General features: G+C 37.0%; 1 protein-coding gene across 1 annotated transcript in view; it reads left to right on the top strand.

Annotated features, from left to right (window-relative positions):
- The window catches only part of GABRG3 (gamma-aminobutyric acid type A receptor subunit gamma3), a 675209-nt gene extending 655492 nt beyond the window's left edge, over positions 1 to 19717 (top strand). The window contains exons 7-10 of the mRNA XM_072737022.1: positions 1589 to 1741; positions 5765 to 5961; positions 6261 to 6320; positions 11371 to 19717. Of these exons, the coding sequence (XP_072593123.1) occupies positions 1589 to 1741; positions 5765 to 5961; positions 6261 to 6320; positions 11371 to 11652 (692 nt within the window). The 3' untranslated portion in view covers positions 11653 to 19717. The remainder of the gene's footprint in view (positions 1 to 1588; positions 1742 to 5764; positions 5962 to 6260; positions 6321 to 11370) is intronic.
- The last annotated feature ends 4677 nt before the right edge of the window (positions 19718 to 24394 follow it).

Here is a 24394-nt window from a genome sequence, read left to right as displayed (position 1 = left end):
TGATTTCTAAGCTGAGATTCAAAGGTGAGTGGAACTATTGGAATGCAGGACAAAGAAGAAGAGCACCCTAGGCAGATGAAAAGATTTATTGGTCCATGGGGAAGGATCTGGGTATGTCTGTGGATCTAGGGAGATTCTGATGTCCAGAGTCCAAAGACTACAGGGAAGGCGCATTGCATGCAGAATGGTATAAGCCATAATAAATTCATGACAATTATAAGAGGGTAGCAAGATGCTGGTAAAGGATTATAAGGGGAGAGATATATTGATATTTGTGTTTTAGAATGATCCTTTTGATAGTAGGACATGGAATGGTCAGGAGTGGTGGAAAAGGACTAGTTGTCAGGAGATAGGTGGGGAGCTTGATAGAATCTGGCACTTGTGGGGAAAGGAATTGAGAGCAATGCAGGAATTGAAGAAGGGAAAAAGGAGTCACAGGTGGCTTCTGGATTTCTGCCTTGAAGAGAGAGAAAGTCTCTGGTGAGAGAAGAGCAGGCATTGGTGTGGAGGGAGATGATCATTCAAATCAGAATCTAGTGAATTTCTGATGCCAAAAAGGCTGAAGCCAGCATATTGAAGAGAGAAGGTCAAATGGGAAGAGGCAGACAAATATGCTCTCAGCAGAAAGTTGCCTAGAAAGAACTCAAATAAAGATGATTCTGGAATAAAATAATGTATTAAGCATGCACCCTCTCTTAATACCTCAGAGAATATTATGGCATTTCTAGTAACAACTATTTTGCTCCCAACTCTTTTATGGTATGGCTTTGCTGTAGTAGAAGGAAGCAGAATGTCATAAAATTATTTCTTCTGTTTGTTTTCCGGGTTGGCACAGCCTAACTTCTGGAGTTATGAAAGGATAAGATCAACATAAAAAATATCAAATAAAACAAAATACAACGTTGATAAGCTAAAATCATGCTATAAAAATAGAAATATAAAATTGTTACACAAATTTTGGTATGAAAGTTTATGTATAGCTCTGTTACTAGTGAAAAAACAAAATGACTATGGATCTGCTTGAGGGTGGATTATGTTATATTACCCTTGATTTTAAACATTCAACATTCAGATGAACTCAAGCAATGATAGCACATTGAGTAATGGTCTGTCCCAGATGAAATGTGCATGTCTGTCTCCTCTATCAATTAATATGTTTGTGTGTTTTCCAGTGACTAGTAAAATGTCTTGCACAGCCGTGGATAAAATAAAGTTTATAAAAATTAAGTTTAAAAACACCATTATTGGGCAGCCCCGGTGGCTTAGCAGTTTAGCTCCTCCTTCCACCCAGGGCGTGATCCAGAAGACCTGGATCGAGTCCCACATCAGGCTCCCTGCATGAAGCCTGCTTCTCCCTCTGCTTGTTTCTCTCTCTCTCTCTCTCTCTCTCTCTCTAATAAATAAATAAATAATCTTTAAAAAAAAACAGCATTTTGACTTTTTTCACAATTTGATGTATTGTAGTTGTATATTTTTATCCAAGTCATACAATTAACAAAATTATTTCCCTGAATTATTTTTAATAATAAAATAAATAATCAAACTTAAACAAAGAAAGTTGTTTACTTTTGATAATATTTTATTACAGGTGATTATGTTGTCATGACTATATATTTTGAATTGAGTAGAAGAATGGGATACTTCACTATTCAAACATATATTCCCTGTATACTGACCGTGGTTTTATCCTGGGTGTCATTTTGGATCAAAAAAGATGCTACGCCTGCAAGAACAGCATTAGGTGAGTTTCAAAAAAAAATGAAAAAAATCTCTTACCATTTTATTTACTATTAATACAGAACTATTCACAAAAATACTTCCAGTGAGAGAGACAGTTCATATGTAATTGATCTAATTTGAGGGCTTCTTAAACTGTGCTTAAATTATTTCAAGTAGTCAAGTCAGACTCTTCTTTCTGACAATGAAATTCCAAGTATGCCACTTAAAATAAGTTGGGGTTAAGGATGCAGAACACATCAATTACATCTTCTGATACTATGCTCTAAGGATGATGTCATCATAAAAAATGTAGTCACACCCTGAGAATCTGTCACACTGAAAAGCCTCATTAGTGTAAAGAGACACAACTTTTCACACATTTTTGAGAACTGAAGACAATATCAGTAAAATAGTCTCTCAACAAAAGTTCTGATTGTTTAACAATCTTATAAAGTTATAATCTACATAATAAAGCTCAGTATCTTTTTTTTAAGCTCAGGATCTTTTCATTAATTTTTCTCTGACCCTCAAAGTCCTCTTAATAAAAGATTAGATTTCAGTGGTTTTAGAATTGTGTATGTAACATCTTTATATCAGTTTTTCTTTATGATAAGAATGTTACCTAATTTCCAATATTTTGATTTGTGAACAAAGGTAATATACAAGACTGAATATAGAGGTTGTTTGCCCAGACAAATGTCTTTCAGGAAAGAGGGAGCTCCCCCAATTTCAAAATCCTTGCAAAGTTTCTCATATTACCTTGTGTTTTCTCTGTATTTATTACTTTATTCTTTTTTTAAGATTTTATTTATTTATTCGTGAGAGACACTGAGAGAGAGACAGAGACAGAGACACAGGCAGAAAGGAAAGCAGGCTCCACGAACGGAGCCTGATATGGGATTCAATCCAGGATCATGCCCTGGGCCAAAGGCAGGCGCTAAACTGCTGAGCCACCCAGGGATCCCTATTCTTTATTTAAAAACAAAGTACTTTTTGAGCAAGATAAACTAGCCTGCACTATCCTCCCAGTGTTTGTTTTGCATGCTTATAAAAAATACATAATAGAATTGGTAAATAATCCAGCAAAGTTACAACACAAATTTAGTAACTGTTCTTGGGGTTATGACCTTACAATTACAAATGCTAGGTGTCATAGTGAGCATGACTTGAAAAATCAGCTTCTAAACAATATAATATGTAGTAATGGTTGCATAACTTGAAGCTATGAAGGTCCTGTCAAAGAGTCACCATGGTGGCATTAAGGAGATAGAGATACTGGAAATATATAAACCTGGAAAATAAAAGATTTACAGTCGAGAAGAAGAGAGAAATGTCATGAACACCAGAATATTTAGCTGAGACACCAGAAAGCCTGTGCCTAGGACTGAAGGGGTACTCCAGACCACCTCCAAATAAAGCTTAAACCAAGCTATAATAGGAAATTAACTATCTGTCATAAGAAAGCATTTAACATGTTTTTAAAAAGGATAACATACTTAATAATATTTGTAATGTATCATCCACAATATTAAGTATGCAATAAAAAATTACTAGACATTCTTAGAAGTAGGAAAATGTGACCCATGATATAGAAAAAAAGTCAATATAAAAAGACAAATCTGGTGTTGAATCAGTAGACAGGAGCTTTAAAGCAGCTATTATAACAATGTTAAAGAACTTACAGGAAAATATAATGTTAATGAATGAACAGATGGATAATCTGAGCAGGTAAAGTATATTAAAAAGTAAACTCTAGAAAGAAATGTATAATAGTTGAATTGAAAAATTCACTAACTGGGCTTAGGAGTAGACTGAAGATAGCAGAATAAAAGGTCATGCATAATTGAAGACCAACATATAAAATTTACCTGATCTAAAGAAGAGAGGTATAAAAAGATTTTTAAAAATGAACAAAGCCTCAATGATCTGTAGGACAATATGAAGATGTATTATTATAACTGGGATTTCAGAATGGGAAATGAAAATTAATGAGATAAAAATTTTTGGAGAAATGAGGTTTTAACCTCATTGGGTTTTTAATTTAATTTTTAGGGCAGCCCTGGTGGCGCAGCGGTTTAGCGCCGCCTGCAGCCGGGTGTGATCCTGGAGACCCGGGATTGAGTCCCACGTCAGGCTTCCTGTATGGAGGCTGCTTCTCCCTCTGCCTGTGTCTCTGCCCCTCTCTCCCTCTGTCTCTATGAATAAATAAAATGTTTTAAAAAAATTAAATTTTTAAATGCCTAAATTTTGTGGAAAAAAAATTCTGTAGACATGATATGATCACATTTTTAATCTTATTTTATTTAAATTGAATCAATTAACATATAGTATACCATTACTTTCAGATATAGAGTTCAGTTATTCACCAATTGCATATAACACCCAGTGCTCATTACATCATGTGCCCTCCTTAATGCCCATAACCCGTCACCTCATTTTTTAAAAGTTAAATTAGATGTTTATTGAAAATCTTTATTTTTATAAAAAGACACTTGCCATCAGTGTAGACTTTTCAAATTTACACAGCATTTTTACATAAAGCATCACAACTTTCCCACCTACAATAAAGAGAGCCTGGCATTCTGTTTTTACTGTACTGATCAAAGAAACAGATTCAAACTTCTGAGTCCTTTTATGCATGGCTGAGCTGTCCACTCTGTGCTATTATGCTCATTCTCCAACTGGCTCTGCCTAACTTCTCTGAGGAGGAACAAAGAAGCATTAAACAGGAGCTGTGATCCTCAGAAAGGAGGGAACTATTGTGCATTTATCTATCATGCTTACCCAATCACAGAGTGATACTGCCAGGTGGATATTTTATAGTATTCTTATCCAAGAACAGAGGTAGTAAATGTTAATGTGCATAGTCCTATGATTCCAGGATCCATGTCACTAGCCTGCCTGTCTAGCACCTCTAGCACATTCTGATTTTGCAGGAGCTCATCTAGGGGAGAGTTAACCTTAACTCATTTCACATAATAATCATCCAGTTAGTTCATTCTTCTTCATGTTGAGTAGCCTCCATTCCTTTTTTAAATGTTTTTCCTTTTAAACCATCCATCACATGGATGCATCCATGTGATGCATCCATCACATATGCATCTTTGATTAAATCAAAGTCAAAACAACACTAAGTATTATTATTTAACTAATTAATCAATGAATCAATGCATTCTATGTGAAGCATTCACAGAAATGCCTAAAATGTGCTAGGCACAATGCTTGACAACAGGTAAGCAAAGATGAGCAAGACACAGTTTTTCTTGTAATGATCACACAATTTATTCAGAAAGACAGACATGCAAGGACTATAAAAATATATGCAATTTTCTGTGCTAATGCAGAAAGGAAGCACATAGAAGATAAGGGTAGTGTAGAGACACATGTTATCAACTCTGCCTACGGAGCCATAAGCAATGGCACCTCATTAAGAATGGTACTTCAGCTGAGTCTCAAAGAAAGGTGGCAGTTTATAAGTTGCAGAAAGAAAAAAAAGGGAATAGTTATATGGGCTGAAGAACAATGTGAGATATGGAACAGAGAGAATGTATGGGGGACTGCAAACTTTCTTTTTAAAGATTTTATTTATTTATTCATGAGAGACACAGAGACAGTGGCAGAGACATAGGCAGAGGGAGAAGCAGGCTTCCTGCGGGGAGCCTGATGGGGGACTCAATCCCAGGATCCCAGATCAAACCCTGAGCCAAAGGCAGAGGCTCAACCACTGAGCCATTCAAGCTTCTCTGCAAACTATCTTTATTTTAAAAATATTTAAAAGACAAAATGTGAAATAGTTTGGGAATTTCTGAATAAATTGAAAGGTGTTGACTTAATTCAGGTATTTTAATGTTATTACAAGAACTATGGTAAAAATTATATGGAAATGTTGTATAGACATTGTCTATACAATTGTATAGACATTAAAATTAAAAATACTATTACTTTTATACAATGTTGAGAAGAATTTACCTAAAAATAAATCACTGTTGGAGTGGAGGAATTTTATATGGCTCCTTTTACATCTTGATAACTATCCTCTGTACAGGCATCACCACAGTGCTGACCATGACCACACTCAGTACCATTGCTAGGAATTCCTTGCCTCGTGTGTCCTATGTGACTGCCATGGACCTCTTTGTGACTGTTTGCTTCTTATTTGTCTTTGCTGCTCTGATGGAGTATGCCACCCTCAACTACTATTCAAGTTGTAGAAAACCAACTACCACTAAGAAGAAAACTTCGGTGAGTTCCAGTAGCGAAGATTTTCTGGAAGAGTAGTGAAAGGATAGTTTGCAATAAATGATCCTTATTCCTAAAGATCTTATACAATATTATGTAAATAGCTAATTCAACAAGATGTCAAAACAAGAAGATAGAGAACTTGAATATATGAATATGACCCCACAGCATCTCTTCACCTCACCTACCAGTGACGTAGATTGATATAATCATAGATGAAAAGTTGCTCTTAACTAAGGTGTTTTATGATACAGATTTCCACAGAAGTTTTCTAATTATTTTTTTTTCTCTTTTCCTTGTAGTTGTTACATCCAGATTCCTCAAGATGGATTCATGAGCGAATAAGCCTACAAGCCCCCTCTGTATGTATAGCATTAAAGATGCAAATATTTCTGAGCACCCTTACTAAACTAAGTTTGAATAATAAGTTATTGTTTATGTATGCATGTATTGAAGAACAATGAGTAATGAACATAGTCTCTTCAAAAATGTGTATACTTTTTAAACATCAATTTATAAAATAAAGGGAAAAAAATAATCATAATCCTTCTACCCAAGGATTAGCATATACATACATATTTATATTTTTAACTCAAAAATATGAATAAGTTTTTGTGTTACAAATATTATAGGATTGTTTTAATGATTGCACTATATGTCATGACTGCTACACAGACAGTCTTGGCTGGATACCGGCTAATCCACACCTTTTCACTTTTATACATATTCTTATCACTGCAGTTTTGCATAAACATATGACTATTAACTTAATATAAATTCACAGAAGCAAAATGACTGGGCCAATAGGGTTGCTTGGCTCCATTAGTGTGGAACACACACCTCCCAGAACTCGCCCTGTATTAGGCTTGATAATCAAACAGAAAAAAATGCCTTCTGCAAACTGTTCCCTTAGCATTTCTTTGATTATTGATAAAATCCAATATTTTACACTTGTTTTTTATTTGTATTTCTGTTTTCATGAATTGTTTTTATTCCTTTTAACTTTTATGAAAGTTTTTTATATAACCTTTATAACTTTTTTATGTCCTTTAACTTTTTAAAGTATCAATCCTCCAGTTATTTATATTATTTATTATATATATTATATTTTATATAACCTAAAACTTGTATAGTCACATACAGAATAATTAAGAATATTAATATATTTTTTGTTGTGTAGTTTTTTTTCAGTTTTATGGCAATGTTGTCACTATATTTCTTGTACTTTTTTCTACATGCATGGTTTTAAATCTCCTGTTGCTAAATCTATCAGCCTTCCTTTTTGTGATTTCTGCCCCTTGTGTCCCCCCTACCCTCAAAATCATATAACTCTCTCTTGCCTTCTTTTGAGCACAAACTCTGTTGGACACTATGTTCTAAGTGTTTTCATGTATCAATTCATTTTATCTTCACAACAATCCATTCTACTGATGAGAAAACTGAAATATAGGGAAATTAAGCTCTGTAAATATTGGTTAAGGTTAAACAATTTACAATATTGTTATATTTCATTATTAATGCATCTGAATTTTTAGTTTGTGGCTTGAGGTAAGAATCTATCAAAAATTGAGAAATGTTTTTAAATCACTACCTTTTTTTATCATTTAACAAAATTTATATATAGCTACTTGTTTCCCTTTATACCTATCAATTCACTAATTACACTGAATGCTTTATGCCTACCCATATGGGGTTTTCTAACTACTGATCCGTAATTTATGTTTAGTGCATTTCAACACATTTTTTTTTCAAGGAAACTGTTTTGTTATCTATACTCTGCAAGTGTATCATTTTAGTTTTGACATAAGGTGAGTGGTGAAGCCACTTTTATAGCTGTGGGAAGCCACAGAGAACATACAGATTTGCCAGCAAATGCTTCCAACTAGTAACAGACTGAAAAGTAATGGGAAAGGTTGGGAGTGGGGATGCTGTAACAGAGACAAGTCAAAACAAAGAGCCTGAGGCCCACAAAGCACATTATCACACAGCCAGTGGGTTGGGAGTGGAAGAAGAATTATTGACACCTTTGGTATAAAAAAACTACTGCCAAAGGAAAGAATCTTTTTAATATAGAGAAAAAAGAAATTTTCACAAAACTCTAAGGATTGTTTGCTTGTTTTTAAAAGGGAAAGTAGGGATCCCTGGGTGGCGCAGCGGTTTGGCGCCTGCCTTTGGCCCAGGGCGCGATCCTGGAGACCCGGGATCGAATCCCACGTCAGGCTCCCGGTGCATGGAGCCTGCTTCTCCCTCTGCCTGTGTCTCTGCCTCTCTCTCTCTCTCTCTCTCTCTGTGACTATAATAAATAAATAAATAAATAAATAAATAAATAAATAAATAAAAAAGGGAAAGTATAATGACTTTGAAGAAAGTACATAGAAAAATAATTTAGAGAGAAAGGGTTCTAGGCCAGATGAGAAAACACAGAGAGATCTTCAACAAAAGTTCATAAAATAGCCAAAGAAAAAGAGTTTTCCAAGGTTGGATAATAATTGTCAATGTCTTGGATTCTATTCTGAAATATCCACAGGTTAAGCTAATTAAAGGGCTGCTATTACCAACATCTGCAGAGATGGGCAGCCTCTAAGCAATGATGGACACAACCCAGGCCTCACAAACAAACGTGTGCACTTTGGGGAAAGTTTTTCAAATATCTCTGTGCCTCAGTTTCCTAATATGTAAAATTCAAAGCTAACCACTTCATATGTACAATAGTACCTGTCACCCAGGAAACACAGCATTTCCAGGGAAGTCATAGGACTATATTTTACATGCAGGCAAAGCAGAAGTGAGTCAGGGAACTTGCTTGGCTGCAGATGACCTTGGGGACTCATTAATTAAAATCTCCATTTTGAGCACAATTTGAAATGTTTATGACAAATGAAAGTTACACATTTAAGAAAGTATTTACACAATTTAATATATGACTGTTTAAGGCTCTTAGCATCCTAAATTTTATCGCAATATTATAAAATGCAGTTAGTTTTATTTCAAAACAGTGAGCTGTAGAGATATACATAGGGCTCTCTTAATTATTAGATCAGGTTTATGTATGTTTCAATGATCATGAGTTTGATAAATGAAGAAGTGAAATAGGGGTTTCTCTTGCTCCCAGAAACTTTGTTGCTTATTGCCTACAGCTCCTCTTGTCACCCTTTAGATCTCTTGCGAGCTGTCCTCACAAGAGATGTGAGATGTCCTCACAAGGTCCTTCAGAACCTTCTTTTTTAAAAAAAGATTTTATTTATTTATTCATGAGAGACAGAGAGAGAGACAGAGAGAGAGGCAAAGACACAGGCAAAGGGAAAAGCAGGCTCCATACAGGGAGCCTGACGTGGGACATGATCCCGGGGTCTCCAGGACCATGCGCCAGGCTGAAGGCGGCGCTAAACTGCTGAGCCACCCTGGCTGCCCCTTTCAGAACCTTCTGATGCCCTTTCTGCATCATCTTCCTTTAGGCATGCCATGCCAGTAATGGCTGGCTTCTCATCTGTGTGTCATCACTACAGAGGCACAAAAGGTCGAAGAAATAACAGGATAAATATCTAACTGAACACTGTCAAAACACACCTGCAATTATTATTTATTAAAGGCAGATTTTTCCAACCAAGGCTTGCCAAAAAGTTGCAGATTCCTCAAATGTACTAGACTACAGACAGGAATCAGCTTTTTAAATTTTTTTCAGCAAACCTCCCTGGTGATTTTTATATCCACTCAGGGTTAAGAATCATTAACCTAGAGATGTGTCCACAGTGGAGCCTATAGAACAAAAAGCTTTTGTTTTGGTCCATTGCCCAGAGTTCTGGAGGAAGGTAGAAGGCTGCACGATCATGCTCCTGACTGGCCATTGGTAGGTATGTAGTAGGCAATACTTCATGAACATGTGGTCCAGGACATCTCACTATAGGTTGAACGTCACACACAGACACTTCTCAATTAAAAGGATGCCCCCAAAAGGCTACCAGTTGTGATGCTGAGTGTTCTACATTTTTACTTGATTCATTTTTGGTAAAAATACAGTTGACCCTTAAAAGAAATACAGCTGACCCAATAACTCAGGGGTTATGGATGCTAACCCTCCCAACACATGCAGTTGAATATCCGCGTATAACTTTTTTTTGTCCTTTTAACTCCCCAAATACTTAACTCATAGTCTACTGTTGAGTGGAAGCATTACCAATAACATAATAACAGTAACCAATAGTTGATTAACATATATTTTGTATGTTATATGTATTATGTACTATATTATTACGTTGACATAATATAGAGAAAATGTTTTTAAGAAAATCATAACGAAAAGTAAGTACATTTATAGTACTGGACTTGTTATTTTTTGAAAAAAATCTGCATACAAGTGGACCTGCATTGTTGAAATCTATGTTGCAGGGCCAACTGCATAACAGGTACTCAAGATGCTTTCTAATGAATTCCAAAAGGTTTCTCTCCAAGCAAAGTACAAAGGATCTAGTCAGTTAGCTGAGACTGGGTTTGTGTGTCCAATTCTCTCTTGATGTCAACATCTTACCACTTTTACTGACACACTTTGGTCACTCAGTTCAGCCAGCACAAATGAAACTAAACCAGAAAGGGAACTGTGATTTTTAGTTCTCTCACATTACTTAGTCAAATTTAGAAATATATCCTCTTGACAAACTTCAAGTTAATACATAATTCATAATTATTGGAAGAACTAACAAGCACCTGAGGAATTGACAAGTCTATTTGAAGCCACTTCTCAAGTTTAAAAGTGATACCTTTCATTTATGAGTGAACATAAGCCATCCCCTCTCCTTTACCTGCCCTACACTGACTTTTCCACATCAGGAGGAGAGCTAGGGAAGTAGAAAATAAAACATTCCACTGTACACACTTTTGACTATGTCTCTTAATATGACAAGTGGTGTCTGGCCATCACACACTGAAAGCTATTTTTTTTTACATAAATTACATGGAACAGGAAGATTCTTTCATCATTTTTATATACCATAATTTTTACTATTTACTAATTAGGGAAAAAATAAATTTATCTCTCTACATTTTAAATTTACTGCTTAACATTTAAGGGATTATATACAATATGTACATATTTACTCCAAATCAACAAAAAAGTAAGCAAAACAGAGACTTGAAATGGTTAATACACATCTGAAAATGTATTCAGCCCCTGCTGAGATATGCCAGTTTTGAAAACTCCACTGTACTCCTTTTGCATTAGATGTATAGATATTGAATTGGCAGATTGAACTCTCAAAGATCAAACTGTCCAGTGCAGGGATGGAGATTGTGTGGGAAGGGGCACGGCATTGTCCTCTTTATCTAATGGATAGACATAACATGCCTATTTCTTAATTCACCTTGGGCTGTTCTTATTGCATTTCATGATGATTTTTATGTTGTTCTTATTGCCTACAGAACTATTCTCTCCTTGACATGAGACCACCACCACCTGCAATGATCACTTTAAACAATTCTGTGTACTGGCAGGAATTGGAAGATACCTGTGTCTATGAATGTCTGGATGGCAAAGACTGTCAGAGCTTCTTCTGCTGCTATGAAGAATGCAAATCGGGATCTTGGAGAAAAGGGCGTATTCACATAGATATCTTAGAACTGGACTCATATTCCCGGGTCTTTTTCCCTACATCATTCCTGCTCTTCAACTTGGTCTATTGGGTTGGATACTTGTATCTCTAAATGTTGCTGTGGTAGAGTAAAGAGCACTAGGTTTCTCTCTTTACCTTTCACCTTCCCGAGACCAGTAGTGACCAACTGGAGTAGGAAGGAAGGACACTGCTCAGTTTATCTGAAGTTATACATTACCTTTGAGCAGTAGAAGAGGACGTGGCAAATATTTCTATTATGTATTTCACACTCACACACATGCGTGCACACACATACATTGAGTTCCAAAGTGATATTCTTGCTAATCCCTTATTGAATCTGTAGCTTGGTGATGTTTTGAATAAGGTTTTTGGATCTTGGAAGCAGTTGCCAATTATCATTGCCAAAAAATATGTAAAACATGCAAGAAAATATCCAAGAAGCTCTCTCGGGCCAAGACCCCTTCTGGGTCTTTCCCTTGCAGCCCTTAGGGGTACCAGTGCCCATGTTTGTGGTGTCACTGCTTGCTAGGTAGGACACACTCATGCTGACCTCAGCCCCATGTTCCCAGGCAGTCTGAGTTCAAGTGTGAACTGCAGTGAGTTTTGACCCAGTTTCCTCTCCCTGTGGCCTCTTTAATTCCGGTACCATCATTGTTATCTAGCATTCCTTTATCAAATAATCTCATCCTAGGCTTGGGAAGGCTGTATATGCATCATCCACAAGTTCCCAGTTGAGAAAAAAAAATATGATTTTCAAAATTCTTGTGTTTCTGAAGTCAATGATATTATCTCTGAACATCAGAAGGCTATTACTTTATTCCAAACTACTGAAAGTCAGCAGTATTTTTAAATTTGTTTTCTTGGATTAGTTCAGCTAAAGTTCAACATTTACTTTAGGAGTTATGTTTTACTAGAGCAAAATACAACCCCAGAGTATGTATCTTGCTTATGTTATGCTATTACAGATTCAGTGATTATCTTCATCTTGCAAAGAAAGGCATACAGCGTTCACAAGCCTTTGTCTTGAAAATGTTTTCCAGGGTGTGAAAGAAATGTAGATAGAATTTTAAAATTTCTTAGTGAATATTAACTTTTAAGTCAAATCAACCTTAGATGCAAAAACAAGGGCAATGGCTATCATCAATGATATATTTTGATGAACAAAAATTATTTTATACTTTGAAATATGAATATGTAGCAAAATCCCAAAGAAAAAAACCCTGAGATTATTACTCTTTTGATATTTTTATAACACAAAACTAACTTGCTTCTTGATGTTAGTTCTTTGTTATAACTGGACACCAGTATGTACTTCACAAGACTCTTCAGAAGCTTCCCACCATTGATAGGATAAAAGTCCTACCAGTTCACTAATACTGCTTTGGCATTATTAAAATTTTGGTACTAAAATTTTGGTACCAGTATCTCTGTGATTCTCATTTTTCTCACCCAGAAAACGGAATTAATTTTATTGGAAATCATATAATTTTATTTTAATTATCTACTGTAAATAGGATTACTACTCAGAAAAAAAGTAAAATAATATACAGGGAGAATATATCAAAGTACTGATTTCATACAATTTACTGGATGCAGACCAACACAAGGGGATGGGAGTGGAAGAGGCTAAACAAAGTAAAATTAGATGAATCTTTATTTTTATGGACATGATTCAGATCAAGTGAATGCAAATATTGGAATACGATATTCGGAGTCTATATATTGTGAGACATCCAAGCCCATTATTTTCTTTTCTGTCAACTCCCTGCCTTTTGACTTGATCGTTGCTACATGGGCCACAAACCAATTGGATTCTATTTAGCAAATTCAGTTTAAGACATAAAATAATGATAAATATTTGTAGAGAAATAGGTTGAACCTATTGACTTACATGAAATTTATACTCTATCAGAGAATTTCACCTACTAGCATCCTTGTTCTGTCTCTTATGCATAAACACTCTCCCAAACCTGGCAGTGGTAGTCTGGAGGCTCCCTGACCAAAGGAATCCCACCATGTCCCACCAAACACTGAGTACACATGGAAGGTGGCCCGAGGTTGGTCTTCTTCAAACATAATTTTCGACTTCATGAATTTATAATCTCTAAATATGAAGAATTTCAACCTGTTATGTCTTTTTAAAAATTCTGGAGGGAAATGAATTTTCTAGTGAAATTCTTCTTGGAAGGAAAATAACCTAAGAACACTTTTATAACTTAAGTTGGGTCCAATTTTACCTGAAAAAAATTTATTGATGCTTCTTGTTTCAAAGCCACTCAATATTTGGGTGTCATTGGCAATTCTTATGAAATTATATGTATAGGATGTACATACCAATAACCTGCTTCCTGAATCCAACCATTCTCTTCTCCCTGAACTCAGTCATCCTACTGATCTAAGCATACTAGTTCATTATTCTTTTTCCATGAAGGAAAACTTACGTCTCAAGAGAGTGTAATAGATGTTTGCTCACAACATGCAAAATATATTCCTGCACATACAGCAATCTACCCAATATGGGTTCTGACTAAAAAGAACTCAAACATACCCTCAAAACACACCGTCAGTTTCTCTGCAGGCTTGCCTGTTCAAATTCTCTTAATCAGTCTCAACTCCTGAGATGAGCCTTCAGTCCACAAAATAGAAGAGTAGCATGTACCTTATTCATATATAGAGATCAGGGGCTTGCTTGAGAAAGTGTGTATAAGTTTACATTTTGGAGGAAGGAAGAAGAGAGGCACAGGGAGAATATGAGGGAAGCTCATCACCCTTAAGTTGAAGGACTCCTTCACCAGTATGCTTGGTTAGTAGAATATGTGTGAGGTACATGGATATAAGACTGTTCTGCACAGACCCAGCATCCTTCAGCTCTGCCCAGCTTGCTGTGCACTTAGACTTGAGAAATATTTTTGTGGTTTTGCAGCAGCTGGTGGAGACATTGTGTGAGTGACTGGTATTCTAAAGGTGCTACTGCGTTCCTCACTTTCAGAAATACTGTAAATTGGAGAAGTGAGAGTTCCATATTTTGAAAAGGATTTCTAATTTCTTACCACTGTGGATCATACTTACAACTGTGACTGTCTCTCCTTTAAGCTGCATCCAGACTAAGAGGCAAAGAGAAGGCATTTCACATTACAGGGATTAGAGAAAAATGCTTCTTTAGAGCCTAGAAAGTTCAGTTTGTACAAAGTCTCAATACCATTGACCAGACAAGAGAGATTCTCAGGTACTGGACAGTGAAGGACAATGTCACTATAACTTACTCTGGACCCAGCCAATACTGCCCCCAATTTACCCAACATATGCCTTACAATAACACATAAAGCTTATACCATACACATCTTATAGATTTTCTATTTCCTGTAATCACATATGTTTCATGTGAGGTTTTTTATTGTTTATGAATGGATGCAGACAGAATTTTTTTTTTATGTACCAAGCAGTTTTATCCTTAATCGTATATCAAATCAGTTAAGAACACAGTTTTTATGGATTCAAGTGAAAAAACACTTGTCCTCCATGGCAAATGATTTTAGGCAACATAAGGGAAATTGAGGCCAATCTAAAAGTCAGTGACATAGTGCTTATGATGAGATGTGAGTGTCCACATAGAACCTTCACACCAAGTCTTTTTACCTGGCCATAGCTTGCTGCAGTAGAGGTGTCTAAACATATTTTTTGCTGCTCTGCAAAATACCACACTCTGCAAACAAAGGTGGGTAATAGACAACCCTATTCTGCATTAAATAATACTTGCTACAACTAGGAAGCAACGGGGCACTCTTTATCTAAAGGGCTAGAAAATAAGACAAACAAAACCTCTTCTTCCTTGATCATTTTTATTCTGCTGCCAATAATTGAGAACTTTCTGTGATTTACTTTGCAAACTTGAAGAACTATAACTGGTTTCCAACCATTATACTTATCACTATATTAGATCAGTATTCTCAAGACACAAAGCACTTTGAAATCTCCACAATCTTACAGCTGTCTGCTTTTTCTAAGTTTATAAACTATATACATATGAAGTTTCATCCTCAATTTCTGTAAAAATCAAAAGTTAGTGAATGATTTGGAGAAAAAAATAGTCAAATATAAATACACATTAAAATGTTTATGATCAGTATTGGCCTTCAGAACACTATTATTTTTAAAATAATCAGAAAAGGGTCTGGAAATAAGATGGGGAAATATTGTAAATACACTGGAAATGTGAAATTCACAACTTTCTGTTGAGTCCCCTTCAAATTGCCCCAAATTGAGGAAGTGTGCAATCTGTACATGTTTCTTTCTCTCAAAATTGCCTGTAGGAAACATTCAGGTTCACACGGTTTAGAAGTACCTCCACATTGTATAGTCATATTCAAAGAACCAGAAAAAAGAACAGTTCAGGCTAAATGACAAATCTCTTCTTTTATTCCTTACTGACTTACCTTTTACTTTAAAAATAAATTTTTATCATTATAAGGGGAAAGCATTATATGTTGAGAAAACAGGATGACAACTCAGCCATTCAAATCTCCAGGGGAATAAAATCTTTGCTTTTTCTAATGTTTGATAGTTTTGAAGACTAGAGAATACAGCATTTCCATTCCTACTTTTAAAATTTCTTCTGATTACAAGTTAGCAATTCCAGGCTATAAGCCTGGTCTAGTTCTAATAAAGTCAAAAGAGAGAATGTTCCCTACAATTTGTTTTTCAAAATGTCCTTTAGCTAAATGATGATTTTGTTTCTAATGTTGTCAATAAAATATCATAAGCCTCTGATTACTCTGCTCACATAAAAACTAAATTTTAGACTATTTAAATCAATGCTAAAAAATTAGTTGAACAGTCACTAACAAGTTTTCAATGTTTTGAGCTAATCAGATTGTATAATATAGAAACATGAGCTAAAAAATTAGGAAGACAAAACATGCAAATGTGCGTAGACACACACATGCACTTGTGTGCACACACACATACACACTTCTGTACACACATATGCACTCACACAAAACAAACACTGCTTGAATACAACATTCAGGTAATTGAAGGAAATGTAAATTGTTGTACTTGAATTATTCAGATAATGGCCTATTTTCACCACTTCATTTTTTTGTTTTTGTTTGTTTGTTTGTTTTTGATATTTATTTATTTATTTATTTATTTTTATTTTAAAAAAATTTTTAATAATAAATTTATTTTTTTATTGGTGTTCAATTTGCCAACATACAGAATAACCACTTCATTTTTTGAATTTGTAACCACAACACAGTTTTCCCAGCCCAATGGACCAGCTTCACAAAGTGAGGATGATAATGGGTCCTGCAGGGAAGAAAGTTCCTTTATGTCTGTTGAACAGGTTAAACTCAACAGACTGTAAAGAATAATGAAGATCAATTGTCAATAATGAAATACTCCATATTGAGAAGGTAGCTGCTATCTTTCCCTCTTTTCTAGTTATTTGGACTTTTCTTCTTTGTTTTTCCCACGAATCAGTTATTCATAAAAGAATTAAAGTTCCATTAAAAAGTAGAAGTCCTAACTCACAGTCAGACTGATTTTGAGGAACAAATGATAAGTGCTTTAATTTGGTTAGAATTTATTACAATAGTTTTTTATCATGCACTGTCATATATAAAAGGAGGGTTTTTGGGGGGGTGAGTTTGTCAACTGAGTGAAAGCCCCCCAATACACGTAGTAACAGTTTAGTCACTTTGATGGGGAGATCAGAACACCCCATCTTCTATGTCCCAATCAACCCACCCACCATTTAGTTAACATGCCCCATTTATTTAGTCCATGCACTGGTTAGTGAGGGTTAGCCCTGCAATCTATAGAAAAATTTTTTTTAAAAAAAGAAAAAAAAAACTGCACTCTGAAGTAACTTTCAGTGCAATTACAAGATAAGTAATGATAGAAAATACACATAATATGCTGACTAAATTTTCAAATTGTGAACCAGATAGGGTAAGATTTTAGAAGAAATAAACTGTGCTGCATCACTATAATTATCATCACCATTATCACCATCATCAATTTCACCATTATCATCTATATCCTTTTTCTTGCTCCATACTAGTCCTCAGCTATTGATCCAAAACAAAGGTTTAATGTTTTTCCCAAATCATAATTAAATTAGAATTTAAATTAAGAAAATTGAAAAGTTTAAATATGTAGTTTATATATTAAATATGCAAATCATTGTTTAAAATGTTGCTTTCCTAAAACATTTCCATAACTTCTCTGTGTCCCTCCAGTTCTATCTACCTTGATTCAAACAAAATTTGAAATAATTCCTTTTTATTGGTTATTGTTTATTGGTTTATTCTGGGTTTTATGTTTGTTTGCTTTTTTAAAAATCTCATTTGGCTTTTTTATTCTTATTCTTTTTCATGAGGATAACACATGTAATGGATAAGACCTCTTTTCCCTAAAATGGATGTACCTGTGGACACCACAGATTTTCTTATCCCAAAAGGACAATCAATATGCTTCTTATTATACAGTTTGGGTCTGAACTTTGATTACTCCTAATTTATCTTGAGATTTTTACTTTGAGATAGAAATAGACATAGGCAAAATATATTGATTATATACAGAGTTTACTATTATATTATCTGTTTAGAATAATTCTACGAAAACATTGTAAATGATACTTTCAATCATCTTGACTTTCAAAATGACTAATTTTGTGCTAGTAAACAACGTTTACAGGCACATAGTTGTATAACTACATAACATATTTTTCCTTACAAGCAGCTCCTGGACTGAGTGAAAGGGTCATTCCTCATGAGTGCATTTTCTATGGAAGATTTTAGAAGAGTAATAATTTTCAGGGATTGGGCCTGGGTTGTCTTGTAAGAAGCAAAGGGCCATCTTGTGTTCACATGCAGTGATGTGTATGTATGTATTTGTATGTGTATGTACAGTGGTAAAACTGGAACAACTTATTAACATGTGTATTACTCTACCCATCACCCCAAATGTAGTTGAAACAAGTAGGAAGGAGCAGAGTTTCCTAGTGATAGTATATTCGCTTCCTAAGCATTTAGTTAAGGAAAAGGGAGTGAGGGAGAGAGAGAGAGGGAGAAAGAGAGAAAGAGAGAGAGAGAAACCTGACAATTTCTATATTTTCTGAAAATTTGAGACCACAGTCTTTCTTAAAAAACAAACAAACAAACAAACAAATTTAAATACCTGATCTGAAATTGGTTCTGAGTTCAAACAAACCTGCCTCCTATTGAGAACACCTGATCATATTTTTACTTGGGTGCACATCTGAGTGATTCCTTGATCATTTGTGCAAGTGGTCAATACCATGTTAGGCTAGAAGCAGTTTTCAAGATGTAGATGGAAAATAGCCATCCTCTCACTTCTGTAGGACATAGCTTTCCAGTGCAATGTGAGAAAGCATCAATCAAGTCCAGTGTGAACCACACGACATAGGAATTAGCCATAGCGCATGGACTGTCCTCTCTTTTTGAAGCTTGTGTGGGAAGTAAAACCACCTTGAGCCCTAGAAGATGCCCCAGGCATAAAGGAAGGGCAAAAGCCTAGATCTGCTCTCTGCCTCAATGTAATCCTTCCTGCTTGTGAAGCTATCTCATTCAGGTGGAAGGAAAGTAGAAGGATTCCAGAGTCGGAGAGCATCTTGGAATCCGCTCTGAGGACATAATGTAGAGGAGCTTGGCCTCAAGAAGGGGTCCACCCCGCCAAAGTGTGTGTGCCCACCCCTCTCTAGACAAGTGGACCAAGGACCAGGCCAGAGTCCCCGCCCTCACCAAGTGGCCTCCAACAGCCCCTGCTTCCCTGTCGTCCCATGAGGGCCTGGAAGCCCTGACTCCCAGTCTTTGGGCCATCTTGGGCCCTTCTATCCCCAGATGGTTCTGAGGTCTCACTGTCCTCCTCCCCTCTGTCAAGGACGTAACTCCCGCTAGCCGTGCAGCTCAGCTCGTGGTGTCCTAGTGAAACGAGGGCGCCCTAGCGCCCAACGTGCCTTGGCGACACGGGCGGCACGCGCCCCGCTTCGCCTGTCCAGTCCTGCCGCACCCTCTAGGCCTGGGCCTGTCCTGGGCCAGCTGAGCCTGGTGGCTGGGCTGCCCTCTGTATTTGTATTTGGATTCCTACGTTTGTACTTCTAATACAAATAAATGCACATGTTGTCAAAAATACTTAAGCCTGGAATGAGCATCTTTCTGGTTTGGGGTAGCTGACAAAGAGGCTGTGGAAAGGCAGGTGGGGGCCCAGATCAAGGGTGCAGGTCTATCTGTGGGTCCTGCCCACCAGGGGGTAATGGTAACAACTGCTGGGCTTGGGGGCTCAGCTCTCTGCTCAGCCCCACACAGAGGCAGATTCTGCAAATGTTGAATGGGAGGAGGTTAAATGTCTTCTCTGACAGAAAGGTTACAGGTGGACCGTGTCCAAAGGAAATGCCTTCCTCTTCCACTCCTGCCAAAGCCCATGAACAAAAACTTTGAACCCATCCCTGGAGAGCAGGAGGCCCCACTCCAGCCAAGCCAAAGCAGCTGGTGCCAACCTCTAGGGCCTCACTGGCAACTCAGGAGTGATTAAATAGTGTGGGCAGAGATCCTACATCTTCTATGCATCTGGAAGGAGGGCTGGCCACCCCCAACGTCCAAACACTGGCTCTGTGGGAAGGTGCTGCAGCCTCACACTAAGTAAAGACAAACCTTCACAAATTCCACAAACCAATGGCAACTGCCAGCATTGCTGGCAGACAGAAAATTTATACTCTAGTCCATTTGAGTCAAATATGTATTACTAAAAATGAACAACCTCAGGTCCTCAGCTCACGTGTTATGACTTCAACAAGACACTTCCACCTCTTTTCAGGTGGGAACTGTGCTGGGGAAAGGTAGAGAGGGGGCTGTGAGACATATTCTACCACCTGTACATATTTTCTACCTCTGTTCTCAGTCTTAACAGGACTCAAAATGTGACATTGGGTTTTCAGAAGTTGATTAGACCTCTCCAAGGTATTTAGTACAGTGTTTTCAGCAATTACTTCTAGGATTACTTCAATCTGTGCTTAAACACTGGTGAATATTTCATGTCCATTAATTGTTTCCTCTTATTAGATTTATCACATTCTCCTTCGTCTCCAAAGTTTCAGGCCCCTTCAGAGATATATTATAAAAACAGCTATCATGTATGGAGGACTATGTACTAACAACTTTGCACCCATTGAATCACTCAGGCCTTCCAGCACCCTGTGTTGGAGGAACTGTCTTTGTCACTATTTTACTAATAAGACAACTAAGAGATGTGTTTAAATAACTTGCCCTATACTATATACCTAGAAAAATGCAAAAAGATTATTTAAATGATAGAAATATGACTTCAAGCATATCAAAGCTCCTGCGCTTAGCAGCTACACACTGCCAGTCAGTGTCTTGATATTATGGAGTGAACTTCTCAGACAGTTCCTCTCTGTGGTAAAAAAAATTCACTTTTTAATTAATTTAAACACACAACTGTTTGGAAAAGAACATCTCTTTCAAAGGGGCATACAAATAATGTGTTAAAATGGCACACCGAGGTCAGCTGTATTTAGTAGGCATCCACAGAAATCAACAAAAAACTACTCTTAACTAAAAAGTAATACTTAGAATGTTCAGTCACTTGATTGCTTGACTTGTAAATTGTGAGTTCATGCTCAGGCCCTGAAGGTACTGGTTGCAGAACTAGAACTCTAGGTAAAAGGGAAAAAAAAAGTCCAATATTTGGGACCATGAAACTTGGAGTGGCATGTTTAAACTTCTTACCTCATACCAATCAGATCTTCTTTCCTGAAAACCTTTCAATGACTTTCTCTGGGCCATTAGACTCATTGGTCCAGGCCCAGAGCAAAATCTCATCCAAGAATAGCTTAGAAGGAGTATCTCAGGTCTGTTCCTAGGGGAGATGACAGATACACATGAGATACTTCAGCATCTTAAATATTTGTATTGAAAGGATACTAGGAAGCCTGTTTAGAACTAGGAAGGACTGACTGTAAGGCTGGACTGTCTGCACTTGTATATGAATGGATTAAACAGCACCAGCAATTTTTTAGGTTACTGATGAACTATTCAAGTAAAATGACTATTTAAACCTAGATTTAGGGGATCCCTGGGTGGCGCAGCGGTTTGGCGCCTGCCTTTGGCCCAGGGCGTGATCCTGGAGACCCGGGATCGAATCCCACATCAGGCTCCCGGTGCATGGAGCCTGCTTCTCCCTCTGCCTATATCTCTGCCTCTCTCTGTGTGTGTCTCTCTTGCATAAATAAATAAAATCTTTAAAAAAAAATAAAAATAAAAAAAAAATAAACCTAGATTTACATTACAATTTAGCTGAAAAAAAATTGAGATGCCAGCACTTCTTCGATATATCAAAGAGAAAAAGCCTAAGTCTTTGGGAGGTGGGAATTCTGGAATGGGTTCATCATGTACAACTAATCCATTCACCACCTAACCACAAACAGGATAACCCCCTCACCTACAGACTGAGAAAGGCATAAGTGAGAAGACATCTATGGAAGCTCAGGAGAGGCTGTAGATGATGGAACGGACTACCATGAACCTGGGATCCCTGGTTTCAGTGGGAATTATTAAATCTTGGAGTAACAGAGCCAGGTGGTGTGACCTAACCTTCAGAGGTAGTGGACTTAATGAGCATAATAAGCCCAAGGAATGGAGGAGAAATCAGAGCATGTCTATCCCAAACATCTGGGGTATTTGCCAACTGATGCCAAAGTCTATAGTAAAGATATGGATGCAAAGCCTACAAAGGGATTGCTTGATGTATACAGTCAGGGAAGTACTAGGCAAGCAGCCAGAAACTCATGCCGACATAATGAAAATTCATAGACCCTTAATGCAGCCTCTGGTTTAAGCTGATTTACAGAGTCAGAGTCCTCTTGTGGAGCATGAGTCTGGTCCCTTTGAAAGGAAAAGAATCCCAAGATTCTTCCTCCAAGCCTTTCCCAGAGAAAAGGAGCTGTTCACCATGGTGACTGTGTCAAGAGGGAAGGGAAATAATCAGAATTCCTAGAGTTATTTGATATGGTTATGAATTTTAAAAAATTCCCTGGGAATACAAAATGACACCAGGATCCAAGGTCAGAGCAGGGCTATGGAACTCAGTCATGGCATAAGTGGTCTTTCTGCTTTTCTTTGTCTATGCCAATCCTCCAGGATCCCAGAGGGCTAAGGTTCTTAGTGTGTAATAGAAGTATATATACTGTAAATCTGATGGAATCTTCACACATTTGTTCCTAGAAGACTGAGAGACAGAGACTTTAAGAAAAAATATTCTAGGGGCACCTGGGTGGCTCAGTTGGTTAAGTGTCCAATTCAAGGTTTTAGCTCAGGTCATGGTCTTAGGGTCATGGGATCCAGCCCTGTGTCAGCTCCACACTCAGTGTGGAGTCTGCTCGAGATTCTCTCTCCTTCTCCCACTCTCTCCCTCTCTCTGTCTCCCCACCCCCAACCTCTCCCTCTAAAATAAATAAATAAGAAAGAGCTATCTATGTTCAAAAGTATTTACCAGTGAAGTCACAGCCAAGCCATGCCAAATGAAACACACAATGGTATTTAAAGGAAATAAAGCCAGATTACTAAAGTAACCAAGCTGTTCATGTGACAAAACTAGTCATTTTCCTAATATTTTAAAGACTTGTTTATTTATTTTAGAGAGAGAGAGAGCACAAAAGGGAGGGGCAGAGGGAGAGGGAGAGAAAATATCAAGTAGACTCTGTGCCGAGCACAGAGCCCAACATGGGACTCAATCCCAGGACCCTGAGATCACGACCTGAGCTGAAACCAAGAGTTCAATGCTTAACTGACTGTGCCACCCAGGCACACCAAAAGCAGTAATTTTCTATCATGGTTAACACAATATTACCAAAGGTATCATATATCTTTAAACATCAGGAATATGAAAGTCAGGAATAAAGATGTTCTTATTAAATCAGTAACAGAAAAGCTCATGGTTTTATTTCTCTGGGGTACTTGAGGTAGAAGACAAAGTGCTTTTTTCTTTCTGACTGTGGTGTATACAACATTACCCATGAAGGAGAACAGGTAGTAAGTGCTTCCACATTTCCTGGCCCATGGAGTGAAGACTACTATAGTATGAAGGTCAAGAGGAATCTGGCCTAACTGTCCCAGTCTGCCAAAAATAGTAAGCCCTAAATATTGTCATTTCCCTGGGGGAATTTCAGTCTCCTTCCACCTAAGATGTAAAAGATTCTACTAACCCTCTGTAACTTGCACATGTGTCTGACACAAAAACCAGGCAGACCTTAGAGAATGATTTTTGTAATAAATGACTCTGGGGATTATTATAAAATGAATCAAGTTATGATGCCATTCACAGAGACTATTCCAGAAGCAATATATTGCCTGGATCAAATGAACCAAGTCCCTGGCAGTTAGTGTGAAGCTACTGACACAGCAAATGCTTTGATCTTAGTCTCAGTTAATAGACACAATAAAAAATGGCTTTCACCTACAATGGCTAATAATATAATTTGACTCTTAATACCAGAACAATGCAAACTCATGTGCTTCTGTCATAATATATCCAACCAAAAGGGACCTTAATTGTTTTGATATCCATAGAGCAGTATACTAGTCCATTTCAATGGACTCAAAATTATTTAGGTCTTTCAAATGGCAAAATTAAGGATCCTAGATGCTTTCATAGAGAGACTCATTCCAGAGTCTGATAAATTCTGGCGGAGCCCAGAATCCCACTATAGAGTGACTTTCCCAGGAACATGTCTATATAGCTCCTCTACATGTAGAGACAAATTGTTCCATCTTCAGTCACCCACAACAAATAAA

The sequence above is a fragment of the Vulpes vulpes genome, chromosome 14 (genome assembly GCF_048418805.1).
Source record: "Vulpes vulpes isolate BD-2025 chromosome 14, VulVul3, whole genome shotgun sequence".
Taxonomy (NCBI): Eukaryota; Metazoa; Chordata; class Mammalia; order Carnivora; family Canidae; genus Vulpes; species Vulpes vulpes.
Note: the sequence above shows the minus strand (reverse complement) of the source record. Positions and strands in the feature narration are given on the sequence as shown.